The sequence below is a fragment of the Talpa europaea genome (genome assembly GCF_964194135.1).
Source record: "Talpa europaea genome assembly, chromosome: 2".
Classification (NCBI taxonomy): Eukaryota; Metazoa; Chordata; class Mammalia; order Eulipotyphla; family Talpidae; genus Talpa; species Talpa europaea.
Window position 1 is genome coordinate 111,297,449 of NC_140068.1, and position 19,782 is coordinate 111,317,230.

Below are 19,782 nucleotides of genomic sequence, written 5' to 3' on the forward strand. Positions count from 1 at the left end.
GATGCTTCCAGGGCATAGGTGAATTCTTGCCCAAAGACATTCTATTTCTTCCTCTGGTGAGGAGCCAGAAGGTGCCCACCCATCTTCTTTCTAAGGTACTGGACTCTGATCTGAGGCATCTGTTCCAGAAATCAACAGTTATGTGGTAGAGAGTATTTTTCATCCTGCCCACTGCCATTTCAAACCCAGAGCATCCAGAACAGAAGCAAGAGACCAACTTCTCGTTTGGAAAGTGAAGGCCTAAATGCTAGTGCCAGAGAACAAGACATGAGGGTAAGTCATGCAGATGAAGCATATTCTAGAATACCTAATGAGGTCAAGACAAACTTTTTTTTTAAACCAATTTGCCTTCCTGATGCTAGAGAGGGATCATTTTGAGTGGGGAGTTAAAGAGTGCATATCTGTTTGAGCTCTATATTTGGGGATTTGTGCATACATGTAGTAAGGATGTTGTCTGTGCAATTTGTTTTGTTGTACCTGTTTTCAGAATTTGGCATATTTGGAGGGAAATGGTGATGATTGTCTGGCTGAACTGGTATGTGTCAATATAATCACAGAAGTAGAAAATCTGATTTTATAGGTCCATATCTCTAGCACTGTTGAACCATATGCCTGAATGTCATTTCTTGTACTTAGTTCATCTCCATGATGACTGCCATGATGTAAAATTAAATTAAAGATGTACTGTTATTCTCTGCAGTCCTTAGCATATTAGAACTTGGTTTATTAAATAAACAAACAAATAAACAAAATCCCCCAAGGATCTCCAGGCTAGTCAGCTCTGCGTTGAAATCCTGATAAACATTCACAAACTATGTGACCATAGCAAGTTATATAACCTCAATTATCTTACTCTGTAAAATAGGAGTATTATCCAGTTTTCCAGTGAGTAAAGATCAGGCTATGAGAGGGGACATAAAGTTACATACCAGTGTGTCATTTCTCAGTGTAGGAATCTTCTAAAACCGATTTATGAAATAGGGATAATGGTTACCCTTTCTTGAAGACCTTCTATGGCTCCTAAGTAACCACACAGTTCTAAGAGCTTTGTGTTTTGAACCCACCTTTCAAATTCATTTTCATTTGAGGAAACCTAGCCACAAAGCAGTTAAGCCCCATGTCCAAGGTTGCTTACCCAAGAAATTTTGGGTCCAGACTCAAATTCGGGTAGTCTGAGTCTTGTACTCCTGTTCTTGAATTCATTAATACCTTTTCTGCCAAATGAGGATAAAATGAGATAAGCACATAAATATGATGTTGTGTTTGGGGAAAACTGGCAATCTGAAAAATAAAAAAAATGAGGGCATAATGATTTTTAAATTAAGTATAGTGAATATGATGCTTAAAAAGTTATCTGCACAATGATGCCTGCTGTGACACATGCAGTAGAAAGATTTCTGTGTACCTTGTATCCATTATGTCAATCATTATGGTTTTTGTGCCATTAAGAAATTTGATTCAGCACCATTTTCAAGGGCTAATGGTATCTCTGTCCCCTTTACACTGATTTGAAAATATTGAAATTAGAGCTATGGGATAATACAGGAAGTTTAGGGGTCATTTAGCTCAAGGTCTTCCTTTTACATGTGAAAAAATTGACGCAAAGGGAAATGAAGTGACTACCCCATATCAAATAACTGGCCAAAGGCAGTCAAGTCAGGTGGAGCCCAGGTCCCTGACTTCTAGTTCAGTCTCTTTCCTCTACCCTGATGACTCTTGATTTAAAGGTTGGTCGACATGAGCTGATCAGTGTGGGCTGTGGTCATCACACTTGGTCATAAGTGGGAGAGGGACGGATAATGAAAGCAGCCTCTAAGAGGGACTCATTACAGATTAGAATACAGTGGTCAGGAGAATGAAGGGTTGTATTTCCAGAAGTTGAGCACCTGAAATGAAAAAGGCCATACCAGGGCCTCCCCGGTGGTGCAGCGGTTGAGTGCTAGGTTGCGAAGCTGCCCGCAGCCTCTGCAGCGCTGGTTCGATCCCTGGTTGCTCCCCAGCAACTGGAGGAGGGTCCCACGTGGCACGCAGACCTCTCCTGCCGCCCGCTGCTCCCCTCAGCAGTGTACTTCGGTCCTTCTGCCTGCTCTGTTCCCTGCTCTGGCTCTGGTGAATTCTTTCACCCTCCGGTGCTTCTGACTGTACCCAGTGCTTGTATAAATAAATAAAATAAATAAATGAAATATTTGTTAAAAAATTAAAAAAAAGAAAAAAGAAAAAGGCCATACCAGTATAGGAAGCTTGGAGGCCACACTTATTTTTAGGCACTCCCATTTCCAAAGCAGGAAGGAGTCTTAGAGTGAAACCTGTCTTCAAGTCAGCAGATGAGTGGATAAAGAATTTGGGGAGGATACATTCAATGGAATATGACACAGCTGTGAAAAAATGAAATAGTGACTTTGGGGGACTGAACTTCAAGGCAAAATACAGCAGGCATAAACGTCAGAGTTAGTGAAAGAGTTTAATGGTTATCAGAAGGATGGGTGAGGGAAGACAGGATGAAAAAGAAAGCTACAGGGGGTCCTGGCAAGGTGGCTTAATGGAGGGTGAGTGAAATGTGCACATATGGAGGAGCGAAAGTGTTCAGAATTTTTAAAAAAATAAGAAAAAAATAAAAGAGATCTGAACTGTTTAATGTTTAGGACGAAAATCATAGTTCTACTTTGGTCGGAGGAGTCCAATTAGAACCAGACAAGTAGCTGAAAAGCACCGACTGGGAAAACCAGACCCCAGAGAGCACAGCTCCCACGTGTCGGGTCATAAGGGTTCAGATCCGTGGTTTCAACATTACGCAAGCACAGGGTGTGTTTCTACCCCTTCCCCCTGCTCGCCCCACATACCCTGGATTTCCTTTCTTTCTAAGGCATGATGACACCTTTGCACATGTCCTGCTTCTAAACCTTCTGGGAGTTTCCCTCCTTTAGGCCAACCACAGCACAGAGGAGGGCTTTCTCCTGCTGGGTTTCATGGACTGGCCCACCCTGCAGCCGGTCCTCTTCGCGGTTGTGCTTTTCTGCTACCTCCTGACTCTCACTGGCAACTCGGCGCTGGTGCTGCTGGCCGTGCGCGACCCGCGCCTGCACACGCCCATGTACTACTTCCTGAGTCACCTGGCCCTGGTGGACGTCGGCTTCACCACGAGCGTGGTGCCGCAACTGCTGGTCAACCTGCGCGGCCGCGCGCTGTGGCTGCAGCGCGGCGGCTGCATCGCTCAGCTGTACACGTCGCTGGCTCTGGGGTCGGCCGAGTGCGTCCTCCTGGCGGTGATGGCGCTGGACCGCGCGGCTGCCGTGTGCCGCCCGCTGCGCTACGCGGGGCTCGCGGCGCCCCAACTCTGCCGCGCACTGGCGGCCGCCTCCTGGCTGGGCGGCCTCACCAACTCCGCCGCGCAAACTGCGCTCCTGGCCACGCGGCCACTGTGCCCACCCTACCGACTGGATCACTTCATCTGTGAGCTGCCAGCGCTGCTCAAACTGGCCTGTGGTGGCAGCCGAGATGCCACCGAGCGCCAGATGTTCGCTGCCCGCGTCGTCATCCTGCTGGTGCCATCCACCGTGATACTGGCCTGCTATGGGGCCGTGGCGCGCGCAGTGTGGGGCATGCGAACCAGCGGGGGCCGGAAGAGAGCGCTGGGCACATGCGGGTCCCACCTGACTGCGGTCTGCCTGTTCTATGGCTCAGCCATCTACACCTACCTGCAACCCAGGCACATCTACAACCAGGGACGGGGAAAGTTTGTCTCACTTTTCTACACGGTGGTCACACCGGCCCTCAACCCACTCATCTACACCCTGAGGAATAAAGAAGTGAAGGGCGCAGCAAGGAGATTGGTGGGGAGAGGGCAGACTAGACAGTGAGCATTGGTGGGGAGGGAAAAAAGTGTTAGCCCAGCCCCGAGGATGAAATGCGTCCTGGAAAGTCTGTCACTTGAGCTTTCAGCCTGTTCATTCTTTTTTTTTTTTGCTCTTCCAGAATTTTACTTCAATTGTTATGTAAAATATGGACTTACAATTTTTACATTAATTTTTCATTTTTTACATCATTGGTCATTTTTAAAAATATTTTTAGAATTTTTTTTTTAAATTTAAATTTTATTTTTATATTCCCCATACAATTGCAACCTCCTTATTTTGACCCCAATCCCTCCTTTCCTCGCCCCCCACCCCTCATATAGTGTCTCTGCTTCATTGTTGTTTGTTGATTTTGATTTTTACTTTCTTATAGTTATTCTTTTTCCTGGTCTCTTATTTAAGTTTTCTAGATTCCTGCTATGAGTGAGACCATCCATTATATTTCTTTTTCTTTCTGGCTGAAAGATCAGCCTGTTCATTCTTAAAGGAGAATCTGCAAGATTTGTCCTTGAGGAGAGGAGAGCGGATGGGGGAGGTCCCTTTACCAGGAAGAAATGTTCATGTGCTTGAGGGAAAATCCCTGTATCCTCTACAGATGCAAGTTTAGGGAGGGAGAAAGGGCCCTCCAGCTTTCTCCTAAACCAGGGAAGAGAAAGCATGGTTTAGGGAATACTTTTCCTCTCCCCAAGGGATACTGTAGCTCTTCTGAAAATCCATATGCTGGTAAGCTAACAAGTGACATGATGCTTAACTATGGCTTTTACACAGTCTGGAAAACCCATGGAAGGCCTATGTTATCTGCAACAGGAGTATTAAATTGACAAGAAAATCAAAGGTTCTATTCTACAGGAAACCCCCATCTAGAATAAGGAGCATGTCCTTGAGAGTGATTCAGTCCAACCTAATGCTCACCAGCCTGGTGACTAGTGCCCACCACAGATCTCTAGACCAGTAAGTGTAGCAGGAGGACCTATCAGCGTGATTTTTGCTGGCTGGCGTTAACTTGAGAAACTCTTCTTTGGGAGGTGGTTCTTGAGCAAGTTTTAAAGGAAAGAAGGAACTAGTATAGTGGTGAAGAAGGTGGACGTGTGTCAGGATGTGAGAAAACCATGCATGAGACCTGTAGGGAGAGATGAGAGAGTGACAGTGACAGAGGAGTAAATGAAGGGAGTGAAATTGAACAGCACTAGTGCTTCCAAAAATGGAACTGACAACTGGTAGTAAGGAAAGCAGAGAGAAGGAAGGGCAATTGGCCAGAACTTGGGCAGTGTTGGGGTCCAGTAAGAAACTAGCTCCTGCCCACCCTCACTCAGATAGCTGCCCCTAGCCTTGAGAGGAACTCCCAGGCCCAAGGAGATGCAGAACAGAGACAGGCCCACAATGCCCTGCCTTTCAGAAAGCCTGTTCCCTCTGAAAGCCTATCTGCTCCTAAAGAACCTCCACAAGAGCCATAAAATCCCTAGTTCTCCAGTGAAAGCAGCTTACTTCATAATCATGTCACTGTTCTCTATAAGTGATAGTCCATTTTGCTCAACAATTATTGCATAAGATGATAGATGAATTCCTGGGTCAAACATAGAAGCACAGAAATTAATGAACCATGAGTTTGTTGAATGGGAAAGGATATGCTAGTTTTTCTATAAGTCAGCCAAGTAAATATTAAATTGCAAGATGGCTTTGAATGCTTCTTTAAAGGTGCCTTAAAATTTATTTTATGTGTCTGGGCTTCCCTCGTGGCACAGGTGGTTGAGGACAGCGCTGTGAAGCTGTCCGCAGCCTCTGCAGTGCTGGTTTGATCCCTGCTGGCCTCGTAGCAACCCACATGGCGAGCAGACCTCTCCTGTCTTGCCCGCTGCTCCCCTCCACAGTGTATTTCAGTCTGTCTGCCTGTTCTGTTCCCCACTCTGTCTCTGGTGAATCCTCTCACCCTCCTGTGCATCTGGCCTGTACCTGGCTCTTGTGTAAATAAAATAAATCTTAAAAAAAAAATTTATATTTTCAGTAATATATTGTACACTAATTGCCAAATAATTATGTTAGAATCAAAGCATTGTAGATTTAGTTGCAGCTTCTTCCCTGTTCCACACCAAATCTACTTTTCCTATAAGTTTGTTTCTCACTAATTTTGGGATATTAGCATAGAATGTGATTGGCCAGTAAGAACTAAAAGGAAATAAAATTTATTTTCTCCTGTATCACTCCTTCCCAAGGGTGGTCACCCCCCAATACAATAACGGTTCAGGAAGAGAAAATCGCCCCCTCTGATGTCGTACTCTGCCATGGTCTTCCCATCTTCCAGTCTCTTCCCATTGCAAGTCACAATCTGTCTCTTGGGGCGCACACCAGTGTCGTTCTCAATCATCTTTTTCACCTGTTTCACGGAGCTGGACCTTCGCACCTGGAGGAGGTGCCTCTGCCCCTCGTCACCCTGCTCCACCAGAATCAAGGACAGCTCCTCATCACTGGGCTTCACTACCTTCAGAGTGAGGTGGATGGTTGTCTCCTTGTCAATGCCATAAGAGGACAGCGTTCTCCGGGGCTCTAGGGTTGTTGCGCCAAGCAGAAGGACCTGTTCCTGCACAGGAACCTTGGTCTGAGATCGGACATGTTCACTGATTTTCTTCACGCTGTCGTTAGAGTTGGCAGTGAAGGTCATCATATTCCATGCCTCGGAATGGACATTCACCTGGACATCGAAGCACAAGGGACAGTTGCTGAGAATGGTTGCCCCCTTTTCCACCTCTTAATGGCTCCCCCTCTTCAGTTGCTCCCTCCCTTCACTGCCTGTCTGATCCTCCAGCTCCTATGCAAGGAGTCGTGTCCCTCCATTCTCTGGAACTTCTCTTTTGGAAATTCCAGATCATAACACAAACAAGGAAACCAGTCTTATTCCTTTAAACCATACCTCTTACCCATCCCAAAAGACCATTAATGATGTCCCAGTTTGTTTTTTTTTAACCAAAGTCCCCTGGAGATGGTGTGTCAAATGTTAAAAGAAATACAACTAGAGGGCCTCCCTGGTGGCCAAAGGGGTTAAGCACAGAACTATGAAGCTATCCGCCGCCTCTGCAGCACGAGGTGGATCCTGGCCAGAGAGTTACCCACATGGTACAGCAGACCTCTTCCGTCTCGCCCACTGCTCCCTGCAGCATTGCTTTCAGTCTGTCTGCCTGTTCTGTTGCCACTCTCTTTCTGGTGAATCCTCTCACCCTCTGCACCTCTGTCCTATACCTCAGTTCTTGAATGCATAAAATAAAGAAATCTTTGAAAAAATATTAAAAAAAAGAAATACAACACACAGCATCCAAACGTACACCAGACTCAAAAAACTCCCCCAAAGAATTTCTGAGTCTTGGCAGCCTATTGGGACTCTCAAAGGGCTGCCCTCCATGACTGCCTTAGAGGAACCTGGTTAGGACACGAGTCTCTGTATTGTTTCTTTCTTTTTATAATATTCCATTATTTTATAATAGTAACCCACACATTAGAGCGACAGTGTGTTCAGTGTCACTTGTCCATCTGTATTTCCCATGTTCTTATATCTACCTATTATAGATTATTATCTCCTTTAATAGGACCAGGACACTCTCACAGAAGATAGGAACTATATCTGACTCCTACTTCAATAACCTAGAAATGGGATCTCACCCCTGTTTGGTCACCAGAAGAATTTTGGGGGGAATTGGCCTTCATGCGCCATTCAAAAAAGTTTTCTTAATCAATAATTGTAGTGGCATTTCACCTACTCCCCCATCCCCTCTTGGCTTTAGGCAAACCCCATGTATATGTTAGTTTCAAGACGGTGAAATGATGTCAAAACAGTCCTGACTTGAAAGGAAATTAATGGCTTCCCTGGAATTTAATCCAGCTCCAGAGAAGAAAAAAGTCTTAAGTCACCTCATTTGCTTTGTCACGGGCTAGCACATCCCATATTTTAGAGTAAACGGGGATGCCTTGCTTAATTAAAAGTGACCTTGAATATACATTGTGCGAAGGGTTTATGTATAAAGCTATATTTCTGTCACAAGGGGACAGTACCTTCTACTTTTTTTTTTTAAATTTATTTATTTATACAAGCACTGGGTACAGTCAGAAGCACGGGAGGGTGAGAGAATCCACCAGAGCCAGAGCAGGGAGCAGAACAGGCAGAAGGACTGAAGTACACTGCTGAGGGGGGCAGCGGGCGGCAGGAGAGGTCTGCGCACCATGCGGGACCCTCCTCTGGTGGCTGGAGGGCAGCTGGGGATCGAACTGGCGCCGCAGATGCTGTGGGCAGCTTCGCAACCCAGCGCTCAACTGCTGCGCCACAGGAGAGGCCCAGAACCTTCTACTTTAATACTAGAAAGTTTGCTATTTAAATATGGATCAAAATGGCACATTTCAAAGTTTAGTTATCATTCATTTTCTGTGCTTCTATTGGAAATCTTCTTAATCTAGATGCCACAGACAGTCCTCACTGGAATGCCACTTGTCTGTGTTAAGCTTTCACAACAGGTTCTCTGCATAGTGCCTGTAGTTTTATATAAGGTAATGCATCAGTTTGTTAACAATTTAGGATAAGTGATTTGAAGAGATTTTCAATTTCTCTTTTGGGAGGGGAAGGAAGCTCAAGAGTCCTAAACCCCTAAACAGGATAAGGTGAAAGGGGCCTATGATAATATTTTCATTGTTTCCAATCTTGCCAGCTCTCTTGAGCACAAAGCTCACCCCACTTTCGACTATTTATCCCTGAATGTGGACAGTCCACGGTCTGAAACAAAGGAGAACTCAGGTGACTAAATTCCCTCGACAGAAATTTCCCTTATATTCTGTAGATATCAGTGCCCATCGCACGCCATTCGAGGTATCTTCCCAACCTCCCTGCCTCCCTGAGCATTGGCCAGCTCCAGTCTCTCCATGTCTCCAAGTCCTGGAGGCGCTTTCCCTTTCAAATCCCTTCATTAAACCCCAACTTACACAGAGGCAGGAGGCATTGGGAGCCATCTTTCAGTCCGGGCTGCAAAAAGAAGACAGAGGCAAGGGCCTTGCACCAGCCTATATGCAGCTGCTCTGCTGGAAATCCCCTACTGGGAGGGCCATCTCCGTACGTTGCTCTTTGTGGTTAGGTGTTCAGATGAGTTTTTTTTCAATTTTGCTTAGTGAAGCCAATAGAGAAAGATACTTTATGGTCAAACCGTTTTCCCTCAACTATCTATCTTTCCTCCTTTTTTCAAAGACATGATGTTCTTTTTTTGTTGAGAATTTCCCCCTGTTTAATATCCCTCTGCCTGCCCCTTACCAGCCCCATCTTGATTTAAGACTGTCCAGTGTGCAGCTCTGGGCCTTCACTGGCTTGAGAACCTTTAATACTTGGTGGGGCTTTCCTGCTGCTTGGAAAGGGCCTTCCTGAGAGCGAGGGAGCCCAGGGGCTGATCGGAAACGATGTGACCATGAACAGTATATTCACACCAGCCTGACTAGATGTGGGGAGTGAGCTTTGAGAAGACCCCGGATAAATAACCTGACTGATAGGAAAACTAAGTTCCATTCCCAAGGGTGCCACTTGCTGCATTACCTTGGGCAAGTCTGTGCGTCTCCTTAGATGTTGGTTTTCTGCCTTATAAAATGAGATGATTGGAGAAAATTCATAAGTGTTTTCTAGGGTCAGAAGTTTTTATTTATGTAATATTCTTTACAAAATATTTCTGGGTCTTGAACTCTCTAACCCACTTATTACCTCATCCAAAAACCTGTCAACCAAAGCCACTATTTGACAACAATTCAAAGCCAATAATCGAATGCTGACTCCCTTCTCCTATACAGCACAACAGTTGCATCCAGTCTCACACCACGGTGCCTCTGTTTACCCACTTTACTCCTGGACATTCACTATTGTGATCTCAGAAACAGCTAAGGTGCTGTCTACTCTTAGCATTTGGATGGGGACAAGAGGGAGTGCCGGCATGACTTCAGGGAATTGACTCAACCATTCTGACGCTCCTAGTTTTTCAAATTAATCACTGTCCTCTCCCATGCTCTCAGGACATTGCTCCTGTGAGTAAAAAATATTAAAAAAAAAACAAAACAATTAAAAAATTATTGAGTGTTCTAATTCTCTTCAAAGTGAAAAATCTATGAAAATAACTATTTATTATGACCATCCAAGAATGTCCACCCTGTAGAACCTAAATTCATAGAAGTCTCTGCACAGAGTAATGGGATCTGAGCGCTCTAATATTAAAACAAAACCAAACAAAATCAAACCATAAACTTGACATAAATCGTGTTCTTAAATTGAACTCTTTTTAGCCAGTTAATAAAATTGGAAAAAAGAATTATATCAATGTATTTTTTTGGGTTAGCCATACATTTTTAAACACAGAATAATATGGAGGGGAAGACGGCATGTTCGGAACAGATTGGAAAGTTGGCCCCTGCAGTCTTTTCAAATATTTTTCCAGATTCCTACCACCCCCTATGTTTAGAAACCAAGAAACCATTGGATGTTGCACGGCAGAAAATGTCTGCCTGCATCCCACTGTCCAATAGGATGGGGGATTCTGAAACATCACCAGTGGCCATGCAGAAAATGTCAGATCAGGTTGAGGGCAACAGGAAATGTGCAAGCTCTGCAGCAGAGGTGGAATTGAGAAAAGGGAAAGGAAATGCTGTAAAAACCCAGTCTTAAATAAACTGCTCTCATCTTCAAATTTTATTTTCACCTATTCCCTTCTTAGGCACACTACTTCTGGAACGGGAAGGAGGGGAGACATTTAAAGTGCCTTAAAAGTACTCTCAAAAATATTACTTCATACATGGCGTTTTCTCAAAAAATTGAAAATAAAACCATCATATGATCCAGCAATCCTAACTCTGGGTAGTTATCTGATGGCCTTTTAAAAAATTTTATATATATTTTACACCGTTTTTGATGATGTATGCTTTCTCTTCTCAGGTGTAGTCCCTGTGAAATTCCCGCCACCAGATCACCTGCTACCATCACCATAGTCCCTTGTGCTCTTCCCAATCATGTTTGGATCCTCTCCCTCCACCTCCCCTGCAGATGTCTCTGATTTATAGTTGCCTGTTGATTATAATTTTTTTATTATAATTTAACCCCTCCATTCCCTTACTGTGGTTTTGTTTCCTCTACATTCCTCCTATAGGTGAAATCATCTGATATTTTTCTTTTTCTTTTTGGCTGTTTCACTGAGCATAATCCCTTCCAGTTCCAACCATGTTGCTGTGAAAGGCATGAGTTTATCTTTTTAGATTGCTTAGCAATATTCCATTGTGTATATACCACATCTTCTTGATCCAGTCATCTATTTTTTGGCATCTGTATTGTTTTCATGGCTTACTTATTGTATATAGTACTACTATAAATATAGGGGTGCAGGTGTCCTTTTGAATTGATGTTTTTGTGTCCTTTTTTAGATACCTAGGAGTGGAATTGCTGGATCATATAGAAGCTCCATTTTTAGTAGTTTGCGGAATCCCCACACAACTTTCCATAGTTGTTGGACCAGTTTGCATCCCCACCATCAGTGTAGGAGAGTTCTTTTTTCTCCACATCCTTTCCAACATTTGTTGTTGCTAGTTCTTTTGACATGTGCTATTCTCATTGCTGTAAGATGGTATCTTATTGTGGTTTTGTTTTCATTTCCTTGATATCAGAGATGTTGAACATTTTTCATATGCCTGTTTTCCATTTGCATTTCCTCTTTGGAGAAGTGTCTTTTTAGCTCTTCTGCCATTTCTTGACTAGATTGTTTATTTTGTTTTTGTTGAGTCTCTTTAGCTCTTTGTAGGTCTTTGTGATCAGTCCATTATCAGTAGTATTGTGTGTAAAAATTTTCTCCCAATTTTTGGGGTGTCTTTGATTTGTTTAATGTCTCTTTTGCTGTACAGAAGCTCTTTAATTTGATGTAGTCCCAGCTGTTCATCTTTTCCTTCACTATATTTGCTTTAGGTGATGTGTATTTAAAAATATACAGAGATGTATGTCATGTAGTGTTTTGCCTATATTTTCTTCTTTATACTTTATGATTTCATGTCTTATGTCTAATTCTTTAATTCATTTTGTGTTGGTTTTTGTGCATGGTGTGAGGTAGTATTCTAGCTTAATTTTTTTGCATGTGTGGTCCAGTTTTCCCAGCAGCATTTATTGAACAAACTGTCCTTGTTCCATTGCCTATTCTTTGCTCCTTTGTCAAAAATTAGTAATCCATATATGTGTGGCTTTTATTCTGGGTTTTCTATTCAATTCCATTGGTCTCTGTGTGTATTTTTGTTCCAGTACCATACTGTTTTAAATATTACTGCTTTGTAGTATAGTTTGAAATCTGGGAGTCCTATGCCTCCTTTCCTCTTCTTTTTATTCTGTGTTGCCTTGGCTATTCTAGGTCTTTTGTGGCTCCATAAGAATTTCATTAATATTTGTTTTCTTTTGGGCCTCCTTCATGGTGCAAGTTATAAGCACAGCACTAAGAAGGTTTCTGCAGCATGTGAAGCATGAGTTCGATCCTGGGCTCACCAGGAAGTTACCCACATAGTGCAGCAGACCTCTCTTGTCTTGCCTGATGCTCCCCTCAGCAGTGTATTTCTTTCAGCCTGCTCTTCTGTTCCCTACTCTGTCTGTGGTGAGTCCTCTCAACCCCCACACCTCAGGCCTGTACACTAGTTCTTGTACGCATTAATAATTAAATCTTAAAAAAAATTTGTTCTATTTCTTTGAAGAATGTCATTGCAATATTTTTTGGAATAGCATTGAATCTGTACATTGCTTTTGGGAGGATGGCCATTTTAATAATGTTAATTCTTCCAATCCATGGACAGGAATGTCTTTCCATTTTTTTGTGTATTCTATTTCTTTTAACAATGTTTTTTAAAAAAATTATTTTATTTTATTTTTATTTATACAATAGTTGGGGTACAGACCAGAGGTGCAGGAGGGTGAGAGGATTCACCAGAGACAGAGTGGGGAGCAGAACAGAGAGATGGACCAAAAACACTGCTGAGGGGAGCAGTGGGCAAGACAGGAGAGGTCTGCCGCACCATGTGGGACTCTCCCTGGCCAGCCAGGAATCGAACCAGCACTGCAGAGGTTGTGGACATCTTCACAGCACTGTGCTCAACCTGCTGCACCACAGGGGAGGCCCTCTTTTAACAATGTTTTATGATTTTTTTTGTACAGGTCCTTCACCTCTTTTATTATGCTTATTCCCAATTATTTGTTCTTTTTTGTTTTGATTATAAAAGGAATGGTTTTCTTGATTTCTTTCTCTTCAGATTGACTGTACATAGGAAGCCTTCTAATTTTTGTTCGTTGATTTTTTTACTCTGCTACTTTACTAAACTGTTTGAATATTTTGATTAGTTTTTCGTGGAGTTTTTGGGATTCTTTATGTATATTTTATCATCTGCAAATAGTGATAGTTTTACCTCTTCTCTCCCTATTTAGTTTCCTTGTATGCTTTTTTCTTGTCTTATTGCTCTGGCTATGACTTTTAGTATTATATTGAAAAGCAGTGGTGAGAGTGGACATCCTTGTCTTGTTCCAGACCTTAAGGGAAAGGCTTTCAGCTTTTCACCATTGAGAATGACACTGGCTATGGGTTTGTCATATATGGCCTTTATTAGGTTAAGATATGTTTCTTTTATCCTGAGAATTTCAAAAGCCTTTATCATAAATGGATGCTGAACTTTGTTGAGTGCTTTCTCAGTAGGTGGTGTTGATATGTTGGATTACATTAATTGATTTTTGGATGCTGAACCATCCTTGTGCCCATGGAATAAATCCCACTGGTCATGGTGAATTATCTTTTGGATGCCTTGTTGGATTCGGTTGGCTAGAATTTACTGATGACTTTTGCATCAGTGTTCATGGGAGATATTGGTCTGTAGTTTTCTCTTTTGTGTGTTGTCCTTGTTCGTTTTTGGTATTAGTGTAATGTTGGCTTTGTGAAATGTATTTGGTAGTATCCCTTAATGGCCTTTTTTTTTTGCAGGAATTATTGTGGGGAGATCAGTGTGAGGATGGAGGTGAGGTGGTGAAAGAATTCACTAGAGACTGAGTAGAAAACAGAAAGGGGACTATAACCAAGATGAAACTGTATATATTGTACAAAAATGAAAATTTATGTAAAAAATATATAAAATGAAAAAAAAAGAGGAAAAAATTTATGTGAGACTTAAGAAAAAGAAAGGGGGGATTTATTGAAATGCACTGTTAAGAGAAGCAGTGGTTAAGATAGAAGAAGTCCATGTACAAAGTAGGATTTGGGGCTCCTTTTTACTATCTGTTTTCTTTGGCTTTTCATCACTAGAGAGTCACTTTAGGTTGGTTAGTGATGGGATGCCTGGTCATGGATGTTGAATTTTGAGGCAGAATGTGTCCTGGCTCTGCTTCCACTGAAAGGGTCAATGTGATTAGTCTTATGGCCTGGTTTCCACAGCAACATTATTAATTCCTTTCTATGTATTCAAGCTTCCCAAATGTGGAGGTTTAGTACTCAACCTTATTAAATGATACCCAGCAGGAATGTTGCTTTTTTGAAGGAATGTTGCAAATTGGTGTAAGGAATAAAGAGAGATGAAGGAAAGCAGAGGATGCAAGGACTCTTGGAATGAGTGAAAGTTAGAGTATCCCCTTTGACAGCCTGCATGAGCCACCCGGTGCTTCCCATCAGGCGGAGATGAGCAAAGAGCCTGTGAGTGCAGGAGTCAGAATCTGGAGGAAGATCAGCTCTCATTCTGATGTAAAGGTGTATAAAACTGCTCTCCCAGAACTGTGATAAAATGTTCTACCACATGCATCACACCGCGTGGCAATAGGGAAACCATCCAATCGAGATAGGGATTTACAACAAAGTTTGAGGGCAAGCCTGGAATCCTCCCAGGAAAAACTATTAATAAATCACTGAAGGATTCCCCTGCTCTCTAACATACCCAGAGAGGATCTGGTTTCTGAGAAACAGTGTCCTTTCAAGGAATGTAAACAAACAAATCTGGACTTTCCTTTTTCCCTCCTCCCTTCCAATGTGAAATCCCCTCTCAGTCCAAGGTACAGGTGGGTGGGGCTGTTGCAGACCCCTGGTGCCCTTTTTTGGCCACAGGTGACCTCCTGTATATGTGAAATCAAAAACCATTGACTCACTGAAATGGAGACTAGCTTGGTGTTTGCAGGGGCTGACGGGTGGCAGAATGGGGAGATGTCAGTCAAACAGTGAAAACTTAAAGTTATAAAATGAATAAATGCTCGGGATGTAATATGCAGCCATTGCAACTATACTTAATTGTTTAATTTACTTAAAAGTTGCTCTGAGAGCAAAATATTTTGGTCTCACTATAACAATAGCAACAAAAAGCAAAAAAAAAAATATGTAAGGTGGAGGAAATGTTTACTAAAGTGTAGTGAAAGTTTTGTTTGTTTGCAACATAGTTGTCACATCATCACAAATCACCTAAATTTATATACCTTTATATATTTATTACGTCTAAATAGAGCTCAAACTATTAATAAAAGCTAAAAAGAAAAAATAAAGGTAGTGTGCTTGAATATAAAGTGGAACTTCTCAGTATGGTTATGGTCTTTTTTTACAGACACAATCAGCCAAAGAAATGTAGAGGATGGGTAGGGCTAGAATTGAATTTAAATAACATAGTGATTTAACTAAGGGAGGGTGACAATGTGAAAAGAGAGGCAGGAATAATGAGAAAATGTGTGCAAAGGCAAAATTATAGGATTGACAAGTGAATATTTGCTGGATTTAGAAAGAAGCAAAGACATAAGAGAGGTGATGACTGTGATAAATTTCCAGATGCCTAGTAAGAAAGGAACTGAGAGGTGAGAAAAATATAACCTATATAGATGCTGAATTAACAAACAAAGAATTATGGGCCTCCCTGGTGGTGCAGAGGTTGAGTGCTGGGCTGCGAAGCTGCTCGCAGCCTCTGCAGTGCCGGTTCGATCCCCGGCCGCCGGTGAGGGTCCCACATGGGGCGCAGACCTCTCCTGCCGCCCGCTGAACCCCTCAGCAGTGTGTTTCATCAGTCTGCCTGTTCTGCTCCCTGCTCTGGCTCTGGTGAATTCTCTCACCCTCCTGTGCTTCTGACTGTACCCAGTTCTTATATAAATAAATAAATAAATCTTTAAAAAAAAACAAAAGAAAGAATTATGACAGTGGTACCACTGGGGAGAATGTTTGTGACTCAGGAACAAAAACCTTCAAGAAGAAAAGTTGCTAAGGCAGAGGATGGCAGCAACAATGAGGGGTAGTGGGCAAAATGCTGATGGCATGAAGCAGAGCTGTACTCAAAACTGAGGATGACTCCATCTCACACAAGTAAGGGTGGTTTTTCATGTGACATTGAGAGTCACTGAGTTCAAGTGTCTAGTGTAACGACACTCAGAGAATGCGATTCCAAACCAGTCATAAATTGGAGTAGAAAGGATATTGAGAGAGACTCATGCCTGCGGCAGGCTGTGCCTCCCATGCTATCTCTTGACATGGTCCGGGCATTGGGGGAGACTCCGGAGAAGCAGGGAGTTTCCGTGCTCCCCCGAAGAGGGAAAGTTGTACTTCCCAGTAGTGGGGAGTTCTTGCACTTCCCAAAGAAGATCTGAACTAGGGAGTCTCCATGGCAATGCCTGCTAAAGCTCTCCTCTGTTCTTGGTTAATGCAGAAGTTAGTTAGTCATTAATTGGCATATGAAAACCCAATTCGGACCTAGACATTAATTGATTTGTTATTCTTACACTTGAATCAGTATCAAAGAAGGTAAACAATGCTAAAGGTATAGCTAGGAAAGAAATGTTCCTGCCCAGAGAACTATGGAGAACAAGCTGCCCTGAACCAGCTGTGCTTGGAAGCCATAGGCTAATACGGGGGTGCATGTTTGTGGCAGCAGTACATTTCCTGGTGTATGCAAGAGGTCAATAGTTCGCAGGACGTGTGGATGTTAGGAATTTCTAGTTAAGAGTTAGACTTCAGTAGAACTTACTTAGATTTGATGAGTTGTTTTAGACCACTTGAAGTAATCAATATATTAGTCAAGTTAATTGAGTGCTAGGAGATAGATTGATTTTAGTAATTGAATATAGAATAAGAATTTTACACCCACTTTGTAACTGGGAAAGTTTAATTGTTGCCAAATGTTGTGCTGTCATATATGATTGATCATGTTAGTAAATGAGCTGTACCTAGGAAACTAATTGTTCTTAAGGTTACCAGAGAAATGCCCTGTAGGTGTGAGACCTAGGAGTCTTTACATGTTCATGAGAAAATATGTATTGATTGTTTCTGTTCTGCCTCAATGCTTACACTGATGTAATCCCACCGCTTGCCTTAAGGTATAAAGAAAGACCCTCTGAGACCCTCAGCATGAGATACTTGCACGAACTAAGGTGTCTGTGTCTTCCTCACTCCTACCTCGATCCACCTTCCCTCAGCCCTGCGAGAGAAAAACTTTAACCTACTCCGTCCTCTCCTTTCTGAGATCCCTGACTCGACTTCTAGCTGGAGCTGGTCTCCAGCACACGCCATCTCTGGCCTCCACACATTGCGAGGGACACACCACCATAAATGACCTTTCCCTCTAGAATTTTCCCTTCCTCAACTTGGGGACTCCTCTCTGAACACCTCCATGCCAATTACTAGTCATGGGAATGGGACAAGAATTCCTCAGAGATGCATCCTCTGGAGCTGACGTCAGTTGATTCCCCTGTTTCCTCTAGGGAGAGGCCCCAGCAGTGCACTCCCTCCTCTCCTATAACCTCTATGCCCTTCAGAACCCAGAGGCATTTCTGCCACCTCCACCAGCTAATGCTGCTTTGCTACCACCAAAAGGGCTCAAGTCCTTCTTCATCTATCTCCCATTATGGGGATCTTCAAGAACAGATCTTGTCACTTCTGCCTGAGTCTTGATGCTTCCAGGGCATAGGTGAATTCTTGCCCAAAGACATTCTATTTCTTCCTCTGGTGAGGAGCCAAAAGGTGCCCACCCGTCTTCTTTCTAAGGTACTGGACTCTGATCTGAGGCATCTGTTCCAGAAATCAACAGTCATGTGGTAGAGAGTATTTTTCATTCTGCCCACTGCCATTTCAAACCCAGAGCATCCAGAAGCAAGAGACCAACTTCTCGTTTGGAAAGTGAAGGCCTAAATGCTAGTGCCAGAGAACAAGACATGAGGGTAAGTCATGCAGATGAAGCATATTCTAGAATACCTAATGAGGTCAAGATGAATTTTCTTTTAAACCAATTTGCCTTCCTGATGCTAGAGAGGGATCATTTTGAGTGGGGAGTTAAAGAGTGCACATCTGTTTGAGCTCTATATTTGGGAATTTGTGCATACATGTAGTAAGGATGTTGTCTGTGCAATTTGTTATGTTGTACTTGTTTTCAGAATTTGGCATATTTGGAGGGAAATGGTGATGATTGCCTGGCTGAACTGGTATGTGTCTATATACTCATGGAATTAGGAAATCTGATTTTATAGGTCCATATCTCTAGCACTGTTGAACCATAGGCCTGAATGTCATCTTTCGTTTTTAGCTCATCATCATGATGACTGCCATTATGTAAAATTAAATAAAAGATGTACCGTTATTCTCTGCAGTTCTTAGCATATTAGGACCAGATTTAGTAAATAAACAATAATAAAACCTGCCAAGGATCTAGGGCTAGTCAGCTCTGCGTTAAAATCCTGATAAACATTCACAGACGGTGTGACCGTAGCAAGTTATATAACCTCAGTTACGTTACTCTGTAAAACAGGAGTATTACCCAGTTTTCCAGCAAGCAAAGATCAGTCTGTGAAAGGGGACATAAACTTATATACCAGTGTGTCATTTCTCAGTGTAGGGATCTTCTAAGCCTTATTACTGATTTAAGAAATAGGGTTGATAATAGTTACCCTTTGTTGAAGAACTTCTATAAGCTCCTAAGTAAGCACACTATTCTAAGAGATTTGTGTTTTGAACCCACCTTAATTCTGTTTTCATTTGGGGAAACTGGCCACAGAACAGTTAAGCCCCATGTCCAAGGTTGCTTACCCAAGAAATTGCAGGGTCCAGACCCCAATTTGGGCAGTCTGACTCTCGGACTCTTCTTCTTGAATTCATTAATACCTGTTCTGCCAAATGAGGATAAGATGAGAGAAGCATGTAAATATGATGTTGTATTTGGGGAAAACTGGAAATCTGAAAAATAAATGAGGGGCTGATTTTTAAATTAAGAATAGTGAATATGATCCTTAAAAAGTTATCTCTACAATGATACCTGTTGTGAAAGATGTAGTAGAAAGATTTCTGTGTACCTTTTATCCATTATGTCAATCATTATGGTTTTTGTGCCATTAGGAAATTTGATTCAGCACCATTTTCAAGGGCTGAAGGCTTCTATGTCCTCTTTACACTGGTTTGAAAAATATTGAAATTAGAGCTGTGGGATAATACAGGAAGTTTGGAGGTCATTTCCTTTTACAGGTGAAAAAAACTGAAGCAAAGGGAAATGAAGTGACTAGCCCATATCAAATAACTGGCCAAAGGCAGTGGAGCCAGGTGGAGAGAAGTCTCCTGACTTCTCATTGAATGTGCTTTCCTCTGCCCAAGTGACTCTTGATTTAAGAATTGTCCACATGAGCTGATCCGTGTGGACTATGGTTATCATCTAGATCATAAGTGGGAGGGGAATGGACATTGGAAGCAGCCTGTAAGAGAGATTCCCTACACATTAGAATTCAGTGGTCAGCAAAATGAATAGGACATACCTAGTATGGGGTATAGCAAGCCTGGAGGTTCACACTTACTGTCCCCATCCCCCTGCTCGCCCCACATACCCTGGATTTCCTTTCTTTCTAAGGCATGGTGTCACCTTTGCACATGTCCTGCTTCTAAACCTTCTGGGAGTTTCCCTCCTTTAGGCCAACCACAGCACAGAGGAGGGCTTT

General features: G+C 42.6%; 2 protein-coding genes across 2 annotated transcripts; one reads left to right on the top strand and one right to left on the bottom strand.

Annotated features, from left to right (window-relative positions):
• The first annotated feature begins 2,951 nt into the window (after positions 1-2,951).
• On the top strand, positions 2,952-4,310 carry LOC311188487 (putative olfactory receptor 2I1). The gene has a single exon (XM_084259607.1). It carries the CDS (start codon positions 2,967-2,969, stop codon positions 3,855-3,857), a length of 891 nt encoding a protein of 296 aa, XP_084115733.1. The 5' UTR covers positions 2,952-2,966; the 3' UTR covers positions 3,858-4,310.
• A 1,756-nt stretch (positions 4,311-6,066) lies between these two features.
• LOC311167057 (ubiquitin D-like) lies at positions 6,067-8,904 on the bottom strand (the record flags this gene model as incomplete). The annotated part of the gene is made up of 2 exons (XM_084227858.1): positions 8,808-8,904; positions 6,067-6,537 (listed from the first exon to the last, which is right to left on the bottom strand). The coding sequence occupies exons 1-2, from the start codon at positions 8,832-8,834 to the stop codon at positions 6,067-6,069; spliced, it is 498 nt and encodes a 165-aa protein (XP_084083984.1). The 5' UTR covers positions 8,835-8,904.
• Positions 8,905-19,782: the final 10,878 nt, after the last annotated feature.